Source organism: Lactuca saligna, chromosome 4, assembly GCF_052625555.1.
Source record: "Lactuca saligna cultivar CGN05327 chromosome 4, ASM5262555v1, whole genome shotgun sequence".
NCBI classification, from domain to species: Eukaryota; Viridiplantae; Streptophyta; class Magnoliopsida; order Asterales; family Asteraceae; genus Lactuca; species Lactuca saligna.
The window spans coordinates 30,005,416-30,016,944 of record NC_136420.1 but is presented as its reverse complement, the minus strand read 5'-3'; the positions used below and the strand labels follow the sequence as shown (position 1 = coordinate 30,016,944).

General features: G+C 33.0%; 1 protein-coding gene across 1 annotated transcript; it reads right to left on the bottom strand.

The window, feature by feature from the left end:
- Positions 1 to 349: 349 nt before the first annotated feature.
- On the bottom strand, positions 350 to 3,818 carry LOC145039420 (uncharacterized). The gene is made up of 3 exons (XM_078987481.1): positions 1,324 to 3,818; positions 1,183 to 1,241; positions 350 to 1,080 (listed from the first exon to the last, which is right to left on the bottom strand). The coding sequence occupies exons 1-3, from the start codon at positions 3,816 to 3,818 to the stop codon at positions 350 to 352; spliced, it is 3,285 nt and encodes a 1,094-aa protein (XP_078843607.1).
- Between the last annotated feature and the right edge of the window lie 7,711 nt (positions 3,819 to 11,529).

Sequence of the window (11,529 nt, the reverse complement as noted above, 5' to 3'; positions counted from 1 at the left end):
CATTTAATTTATGATAATTGAACAAAAATAGTAAATAAAAATTCATTATAAGACTTACCGTCCTGCTCGTGCTGGCCAGGACCTCTACCACCTGGGAAAGGTGGGTCCTCAGCTCCGTCTCCCCCATGTCCACGACCCATGACAGCAGCCATGGTAAACATAAACAACAGCCACACTCTCATCATTTCCTGAAAAATTATAAGATATACAAATACAATTTTTATTATAGATACACATTACATAGGAATAAACATTTAGATAGGAATAAACATTTCCATTTAAACTAGAAATCCAAATACAGTTCATATTATAAACACATATTACAAATACATATTACATAAGAACTATTCTAATCAGAATCTTTCTCATATCCTTCAGTGTCTTCTTCGGTATCATAGTCAGAATCGGTGTCATCGTAATCAGTATCGCAATCAGAAACATCATTGACTCTACCAGTTGGCGGAGGAACTTCAGATGCACTTTCTACATCAACAATGACTCTAGGAATGTTTTGAAAGTACATGCTGAAATCGATAAAAAGTGGAGCATCGGATGAAGAGATATTTTGAAGTACATCGACATCGTCTACATTTTCGTGTGAGACATTGTCAACATTTTGAACAAGGTCATCGTTCGATGGTAGATCCCAAATACTTCGATGATTAACATGCTCGACAACACACCGATGGTTATTGTTTGGCTCTCTGATGTAGAACACTTGTTTGGCTTGTGACGCATATATGAGTTGATCATCTTTGTATGCTTCGCGTCGTGTGTCGATACTGGTGAAACTATCACTAGAAATAACTCCTATTCGAGTATCAAACCACTTGCAACGAAATACTACAGTTGAATAATCATGTGTATACCTCAACTCTATAATCTCTTCTAACTGACCATAATACTTCTCGCCTTTCTCACCCACCGCTAAAACCCCAGAGTTTTGTGTTGTACGTTGTGTGTCACGACTAAGTACCATAAACCTAACACCATTGACTATGCATGCGGTGTAAGAATAGGCATTCATTTGCGGGCCCATTGCAAGAACCGACAACTCTTCGTGGAATTCTGGCGATTTTTCTATTTTCATTTGATGAACCTAACAATTATAAATTAATATGTATTATGTATTCGTTCGATCAATGAAAAAAATTTGTTTATTAATTTATATTACCTTTTTACGAAACCAATTACGAAATTCTCTCTTTTCATCACTTTGGGGATGCTCAGATTTGAATTTCCTATGTTGATGACCAAAAGATATAGATTTTAAAAAGATAAAATATAAAATTAAGAATGAAAGTTAGAGATAAGATTAATTACTTGATATACTGTCTGACTTCTTCACAGCTATTCAATACAAACCATTCCATGTTATGCATTTCCGTTAAATTAAGAGTTTTGATTTGAGTTGTGCTGGTCGGTCGACATTTAGACTCAAACATCCAAAACTTTGTTTTTTCAATCACAACATCTACATTTCTTTCCGGACGATTCTTTACATCTCGAAGGTACATTGAACAAAATGATAAAGCTTCTTCAGCAACATAACCCTCAGCTATAGAACCTTCTGGCTTCGCCTTGTTTCTGACATAGTTTTTTAGTTTTTTCATATATCTCTCGAATGGAAACATCCATCTCATACAAACCGGGCCTCCAGCAATTGCTTCATCAGGTAAATGCAAAAGTAAATGAACCATAATGTCAAAAAACGCCGGAGGATAAATCAATTCAAACTTGCACAAGATTGCAATAATGTCTACTTTTGCTTTCCTCATATCCTCCACCTTCAATGTTCTGGAACAAAGTTGCTTGAAAAACGTACAAAGGTCTACAATAGGTGTATAAGTATCTTTGTCTAACAACCCTCTTACTCCAATCGGTATCAAACGTTGAATAAGAATGTGGTGGTCATGCGATTTCAACCCAATAATGTTAGTATTGGTATCGTTCACTTTCTTACTAATGTTAGAACCAAACCCATCCGGCAACTTAACCTCTTTTATAAATTGACAAAAGAGTTGTCGACTAGATTTCGTGAAAGAGTATCTTGCCTGGGGTCTATGAAACTTGTCACCATTTTTTTGCAACCATTCATTTCTCCGAATGTTTAGAATTCTCAAGTCCTCTCGTGCATTTGATGTGTCTTTGCTTTTATCGTTCATTAGGAGAGTACCTAACAAACTCTCATCCACATTTTTTTGGACATGCATGACATCTATGTTGTGTTTCAACTGTAGAGAAGACCAATACTCTAGTTCAAAGAAAATGCTTCGCTTCGACCAGTTCAACTCATAATCTTGCCGCTTTGGCTCCCCGCCTCCATGCTCAGGATGTTTACCCGGTTTACGAGTTAGTAGACGACCTAGTTGCTCTTGTATGTCATCATTATTAAAGTGTCTCGGAGCGGGTCTTGTCTCTTCCATCCCATTAAAGTCCAACCTCTTTCTTAACGGATCATTAGCATCTAGGAAACGACGATGACCGATGTATACGACTTTGTTTGTTGCACGGTACGAAGGAGTGTCTTCATTGCAAGTAGCACATGCTCTATACCCTTGCCCACTCCAACCCGATAAACTACTACGAGCTGGCCAATCGTTTATTGTCCACAACAACATAGCTCTCATCGTGAAGAATGTGTTTGTCGCCGCATCTTTAATACGTACGCCTGAGTTCCACAAATGTTTAAGCTCTTCCACCAACGGTCTAAGGAAAACATCCATATCCTTACCTGGAGCTTTCGGTCCTGGAATCAACAAAGTCAACATGAATGATGACTCTTTCATACAAAGCCAGGGTGGCAGATTGTATGTGGTGAGTATGACCGGCCATGTGCTATGTGGATTACACATGTTTCCAAATGGATTGAAACCGTCAGCTGAAAGACCTAGGCGTACGTTACGGGGTTCACTCGAGAAGTCAGGGTATTTTTTATCAAAATCTTGCCAATGTTCCCCATCAACAGGATGAATCATCACACCATCTTCTGAACGTCTGGTACTATGCCAAATCATATTTTTGGCAGTGTGCGTCGAACAATATAAACGTCGTAGTCTAGGGGTCACAGGAAAGTACCGTAACACCTTATGAGGTACTTTCTTACCCTTGGTGTTTTTATCGATCCATCGGCTCTCTTTACAAACGGGACAAACTTGCAATGAATCATGTTCTTTCCAAAAGAGACAACAATCGTTTTTACACACATGTATCGACTCATACCCCAGGCCAATAGACTTTAGTTTCTTCTTGGCTAGATAATGTGAAAGGGGAACCTTGTTGCCTTTGGGAAATGCTAATTGCAAGAGCTCAAGGAGTTGATCAAATGAACTATCAGTCCATTTGTTGTTCACCTTGATATGCATTAACTTTGCTAGAAACTCAAGGGAAGAAAAGATGCAACCAGTATACAATTGAGTTTCCATTTCTTCCAACAACTGTGCAAAATCATCATCCACACCGCTACCCCTTGTATTCGAGGTTCCTTCATCGAGGTTGGTATCATTTTCTCTCGACTCCCACATCACATCGTCGATTAAATCGGCCATTTCGTTACTTGGCAAGACGACGGGAGGAATAAAAGATTCACCATGATAGATCCAAATTTTGTACGCCTTACTGAAACCATTTATAAATATATGGCGTTCAACTACAGTCGGGTACTTGAAGTAACGGTTATCACATTTTTCACACGCACATCTGATTTTACCATTACTATCAACGTGCAACTTCGACTTCTCAATAAAAGCTTTGAGTCCTGCTTGGAACTCGGGATGGTTTCGATATGGATTAGTAGTCCAGCTTTTATCAATAGACATGATGTTGCTGAAACATAATTTTGGGTTTAGAGTTTAGTATACCGAATTAGCATTGTTTTTTTTCAATCCACATTTTTTTACATCTAAAATAATACAAAAATTAAGTAATAAAGAAATGAAAAAAATAAATTAAAAATTTTTATTTATGCATTTTTTTAATTAATTTTAATTAAAATTACTTGTAAGTTAGCTTGGGTAAAAACTAAAAGCTTTCTAGTTTTTGTATATAAGTTTTTAAACAATTTTATAGTTTTTTTTTGTGTTTTTTTTTTCAATTTATAAAAATAATGTATTTTTTTTTTCAATTAAAATGTATATAAGTTTTTAAAGATTTTTATAATTTTTTTTGTGTTTTTTTTTTCCAATTATAAGTTAACTATATAATTTATTGGTTAATTAATTTGGAGTTAGCTTGGGTAAAAACTAGAAGCTAAGTTTTTAAACAATTTTATATTTTTTTTGTGTTTTTTTTCAATTTATAAAAATAATGTATTTTTTTTTCAATTAAAATGTATATAAGTTTTTAAAGATTTTTATAATTTTTTTTGTGTTTTTTTTTTTTCCAATTATAAGTTAACTATATAACTTATTGGTTAATTAATTTGGAGTTAGCTTGGGTAAAAACTAGAAGCTTTCTAGTTTTTGTATATAAGTTTTTAAACAATTTTATAGTTTTTTTTTGTGTTTTTTTTTTACAATTTATAAAAATAATGTATTTTTTTTTTCAATTATAGCATCCTACTTATAAGAAAACGACATACTTTTACATACGTATTATGTTGTTGTGTTGTTTTTTTTTACCGTCGAGATTAAAATATATATAAGTTTTTAAAGAATTTTATAATTATTTTTGTGTTTTTTTTCCAATTATAAGTTAACTATATAACTTATTGGTTAATTAATTTGGAGTTAGCTTGGGTAAAAACTAGAAGCTTTCTAGTTTTTGTATATAAGTTTTTAAACAATTTTATAGTTTTTTTTTGTGTTTTTTTTTTACAATTTATAAAAATAATGTATTTTTTTTTTATTTCAATTATAGCATCCTACTTATACCAAAACCACATAGTTTTACATAATACATAAGAAGGTGAAATTCACATACTTTTACATACATATACCACATATACATCAAATACAAATACACACAAAATAACATCCTATTTAAACCAAATACACATAATTTCACATATATACATAATAACATCCTATTTATACCAAATACAAAAGTTTCACAATCATATATCACATTTACAACAAACATACATACATTCACATACACACAATAACATTCTACTTATAACAAATACATATAACTTCTACTAATATACCACATATACATCAAACACACATACATTGGAATATATATACCAAATTCACATATATTCAAACAAATACAAAATATACAATCCAATTTTCACATATGACAATTATCACATAATTTCACATATAAATACAACTTGAAGCTATACAACTAATTGCAATTAAATAACCACAAACAAAAAATTGAATAACTTGCTTCTAATCCAAAACAATACCACCAAAAACAAACATTTGAACAATTTATTATCATTCAATCACTACATAAAGCTACAAATCAAAATTCATACAAAATAAAAAAGAAATCATAAAAAAAAAAAAACATACCTTTCTTCAACAAATGAAATTGATCCCAAAGCTTTAACCACTTGCTTGGAACAATGCTTCTAACCCAAAACAACACCACCAAATAGAGAACATGAGCAATTTATTATCATTCATACAACACAAAAATGAAATCATCAAAATAAAACTTACCTTTTTCAAGAAATGGAGGTAGAAATTGATCCCAAAGCTTTAACCACACCTAGGGACACTTGCTTGGAACAATGAGGGAAGAAATTTGCTTGAAAGAAGCTGATTGAAGAAGAAATCGGAAAAATGTTGAAGGAACTCGAAGCAAACAGAAAGGGAAATGAAGAAGGACTGTAATCTGCGTGCGTTTTTTTTTTTTAGCTGGGTCAATCAATAGCGGCGACACCTTTAGCGGCGACGCGAGGATCAATACCGGCGACTATTATTAATGGCGGCGACAAACTGGAGGGAAGGGAACCGCGTCATTTTTAGCAGACAATTAGCGGCGACTTTTTTAGAGTTTTAGCGGCGACATGCGTGTCGCCGGTATTAGGTTAGACCGGATAAGGCACCCCACCCGTTGGATTGGATATCGCATCGAACGGTTGAGATGCAATGTAGGGGGAAAGTGCGGATTCGGGTGTCAACCCTTTAGCGGCGACACTATTAGCGGCGACTATTGGCTTTACCGGCGACTTTAGCTAAAGTCGCCGGTAAAGCCAATAGTCGCCGCTAATAGTGTCGCCGCTAAAGGGTATATTTCTTGTAGTGCTCCTCCAAGTGGAGGAACCAAGGGAGAAGAAGGTTTAGGTTTTGGTGATAATTTTCCCTTTAAGATAAGCAGCCCTACACTGTGGAAGACAATAGAATCGATGGAAGTGTTGCGTACGATTCCACAGAAACCACATTTCCGAGCATTGGAAGGCGTGAAGGAGAGCGAGCGGGAAGGAGTGGCCATTGGTAGCATGGTGACATTTTCCAGGGTGGTTGACAAGACTTGTGCGCTGCGGTTTGAGGATCCGAGAAGCGCGATAGAGGAGTGTTTGGAAACGGTGGCGGAACAGGAACTTCATGGGTTTCAGGTGGAGCTGGTAAGAGAGCGGTTGACACAGCTGCTTCTCATAAAGGAGAAGCAGGAGGAGGAGGATCTCCAACAACAACGTTTGAAACGGATCACACAGGAAATGGAGGAGGCACAGATGGAAGGAAACAGACTGGATTCAGAGATTGATGAAATTGATAGGGGGATAAGAGACTTGGAGAAGAGACGCAGGCGGTTGTTGTCCAACAAGGAAAAACATGACTCACAGATGGGTCTTGCATGATTGATTGGATTTTTTTTTTGGGGTGGGCTTTTTAGTAAGACTCAAGAGTCTCAAGCAAACATAATCAGTAATAGTCTTGCCCATTGAATCATATGGTTCTATTGTTTGAAGAATAGGTGGTAGAGAGAATTGGGGTAGAAGTTACATAAACTACAAATAACTAAATGAGATTTTGATGGGGTTCCTATATACAAAATTTCATCATGCGTTCGGAGTCAATCTTTCAGCGCCACCCATAAGGTGAATGCCTGGTGGGAAATGTTTAGAGAAAACCACTCAAGATGATGTTGATCAACAACTAGTTCCTATGGAAGAATACTAAGTCAAACCACCTTAACGAAGAACGGGGAGGGAATTCTTTCCTTATTTCTTCAAAGGAGTTTATGCGGGGAAATGTGAAAGAAAAAGGGAGGAGTCTAGTATTAAGAATAACATGAGTGTCACAAAGAGTTAGGGTTGACCCAACTATCTCTAGCCAAAATAGTAGGCTTCGTTTGGGGTTGCGAGTTTTAAATTATGAAAAACAATACCTCTTGTGAGAGTTTTGTACTTCTTTTAGGGATGAGCATCGGAACCTGCTCAAACCGAAACCTATTTGGGAACCCAACTTGGTGGAAAATAGGAACCGAACCAGACTGCCGGTTCTACTGGTTCCGGTTCCTACCGGTTCTTGCCGTGTATTCAATGTTGAAATCAGTCCTCGATAAATAGAAACACACGGTTCTGGTTTTTGTCGGTTCTGTCGGTTCCTGGTTGCAAAAATCGATAAAAATATCATCTCGGCCCAATTGGTTCTATTCGGTTGTGGTACCGTTTCTACCCGGTTTCTTGGTCTAAATCTTCACCCCTAACTTCTTTCGCATTATTCCTTTTTCCTTTTGGGTTTATTTTGTGAGTGATAGGGGAATTTTGGGTTGTGTTTCTTAGTTGGGACTATTAATACTAAAAACTGCTCACAATCAAATGAGTTGGGCTGATTTTCACCATGACACATTGCTTAATATCACAAGGGATATATATATATATATATATATATATATATATATATATATATATATATATATATATATATATATATATATATATATATAAAAGGAGTGGTTCAAATGAGAACCACAAAAGATTAAGAACCTAAGAACCTCCTTTTCTTAAATAAATATGTATTGTGAATATTACTACATATGTTAAAATCCTAATTTTTTTCTTTTTGGAAAGAAAATGGAAAAATCATATTTTTTTTGTCTAATATTTTCATTCATTCTTACATTCATTCATATTCTAACACAATTTATATAAAATATAAATTTATGCAGTTCATTTATAATTTAATACGTAAAATTCACAATTTAATACAATCAATTTTATATTAATTCACAATTTCTAAGAATTATCAAACTCTACCACCAGTAACACCACTACACGCCGCCACCAACCACATGCGCCAACATTGAAACCATCATTCTTTACAAATCAGATCTGTGTATAAAGTAATACAATGAGAAGTTAAATACTACATTCATAGTTTAATAAACCTGCTAATTTACTCATTTTGAATTTAATACAAAACAATTATAAAAAACTAATGCATTCTTATATAAGTATACAACACAAAAAATAAAAATATTCACTACAACATTTATACAAAAATTCATACATAAACCATTAATATTTTAACACAAAATTTATTTAAAAAAATGACAGTAAAATGTAGTCAATTGATTATTTAATACAGTCAATTACCGTTTAATACATAAAATGTCCATCATAATATACTAAATTAACAATTTAATAGACATATATGTCATATTCTTAACTTGAACATTTATACATTTAGATGTGGTGGCTAGTGTTTCGTTCAAAGTTTAATTTACATAATATTCACAATTTAAATTTTATATATTTTATTTAAAATTAGAGAAAATTATATATATATATATATATATATATATATATATATATATATATATATATATATATATGTGTATAATGTTTCTTTCTTCACATATTTCATAAGCAAACACAAAACTAATTCATAAAAAAATTCACAATTTAATACAATCATTTCAAAAGCTTAATACATTCAATTCACAGTTTAATATACAAAATTCATAGCTTAATACAATAAATTCATAGTTTAATACATAAAATTATATATTCACAACCATATTCTCAACTTAAAACTCACATTTATATGTTCATATTTTGAGGAATGTTTGTGTATTAAATTGTAAATTTATTATATTAAGTTGTGAATAAAATTTACAACTTAATACACAAAATTCACAATTTAATACAATACATTTACAACTCATTGGCAAGTATAATCTCATATTTCAGTTTATAAATAGCTCGTTCACAGTTTAACACATAGATAAATTATCACTTATTTCAGAGGCAAACATCAAAATAAAAACATATACATGACTCATAAAAGAGGATAACTTATCTTAAATCAACGAAGAAGATGAAGATGAGTGAGAAATATAACATATCTTTACTCTACCACCACCATTGGCATCAACAACGCCAACTACCATATATTGCCATCTATCACCACAACCACCAACCATCTATGCCAAAACTACCAACACCTTTACCTAAAAAAATCAGATTTGATATTAAAAAAATTAGAATTCATTATTTAATTCATCATTTTAGACACTAATTCACAACTTAATTCAAAATTTCAGACACTAATTTACAACTTAGTGCATCAAAAAATACACATTTACAGCTTAATTACTTACATATTCACAAATTAATACATAAAAACACATATTCACATTTTAATACACTATATTCACAACTCATTTACATGTATAAAATTCAAATATGGATAAAAAAAAGTCAGAATTCACAATTTAATACAACATTTTAGACACTAATTCAAAGTTTAATTCAACATTCAAAACACTAATTCACAAAATAATGCATAAAAAAATCAGAATTCATAGAATAATATGCATTTCAAACACTAGTTCACAACTTAATACAAAACTTTAAACACTTATACATAACTTAAAAGCTTTCAGATCTTGTTAAGGCATTTCATCAAACACCTTGTCTGTGCATTGTTTCTACAACTTAATTTAATATTTCAGACATTAATTCACAACTTAATAACAGACAAATTCACAAATTAATACATAAAAACACATATTCACAGCTTAATAACTTTGCCAATTTCATTGAGACATTTCATCAAACACTTTGTGTGCACCAAAAATACTTTATTCAAAATTATAGAAAATCATATTTATACATAATGCTTCTTTTCCAAACATCAAATAAATAACATCTACATATATAAATAAAATGATAACTAACCTAAATGTTTTGTATTAAATTTGTATTAGATCATAAAAACTTAAAGCATAAAATCAAATTTGAAGCCATCTTAACTGATTTGAGTTAGAGCATTGAAGTAGTAGATCAAAGATCATGGAAGAAGGCAGCGTTTTATGGTGCTCTAGCGAGGTTAGTGGTCAGACACGAAGCACACATTACAGATTTAGAGGTGTAGAAAGCCGACATCGGCGGTAGCTGGCATCCATTGTTACAGATTTGGAGATGGTTTGATGTTGTCGACAACAAATGTTCATCGATGCAGCGAAGGAAAGGAATCAACTGTTTGGCACTCACCGGAGCTGTAGATCTGAAGAAAGGTGATTGTCGGTGTTAGACCATCAGAGATCAAAGAGGAAGGAGGAAGGAAACGTTTTTTAGTGTTCTAGCGAGGTCAAAAATCAGAGATGAAGCACACATCATAGATTTGGAGGTGTAGAAGATCGACATCGGCGGTAGGTGGCATCGATTTTTCCAGATCTATAAGTGGTTTTGATCGATGGTAGAGGCAACAAAGGGGAAGGGAGGTTCGGGGATTTTCTGAAATGCTGGAGAAGAAGAAAAGATGTAGGATCAGGGAATGACTTATGGAAACGAGCTAGTAATTTCATTTTATTTACAATAATGTTTCATTTATTTTAAATAGGTTCTCAAGGTTCTTAATATCTAAGGGTTCTCATTTGAACCTTTACACACACACACACACACACACACCCACACACACACATATATATATATATATATATATATATATATATATATATATATATATATATGACTGAGTTATCGTGCAAACCAAAAGATTTGTGAGAACTTGTGAACTTATAATCAACTCATCAATTTTCAACACCAAAAACATCAATCTTTTCCAAATGGTGCATCTAAGCCATATATATAGGCTAAAAAAAGATTTAGACAATTATTTATTTATTTGTTTTTGGACGTAATCATTAATATGTATAGAAGGTGTTTCCGAACTACGAGATCTAAGTTGATTGTATAATTCAAAACACGATCAATACATAGTTTGCCATGAACATGCTGACAGCCTGACAAGCATATGTGGTCATTTCAATACATTGTGGTAGGAGGCATTGTGTAATTTCCTTTCAAAGGCATTAGGTAATATCCTTTCAAATAAAAACCACACCAAATAATTTAATATTTTTACATTAAAAAAATAGTGTATTAACAAACAAAAAATATGTGCATTTCACCGCTGGTTATTGGTTGCCAGCAATGGTGATGCCAGTGGTTAATGGCGATAGTAAATTGCTGGCGGTGGTTGAGGATATGCCATACTCACAACATAGAATTATGATATATCAATTAGATAAGTGATAAAATGTTCCTTTGCTCTTCAAGATATCTATATGAACATGAGACATAGATATATTCAATCTCAAATGTTCAAGATTTTGTTTCCTCAT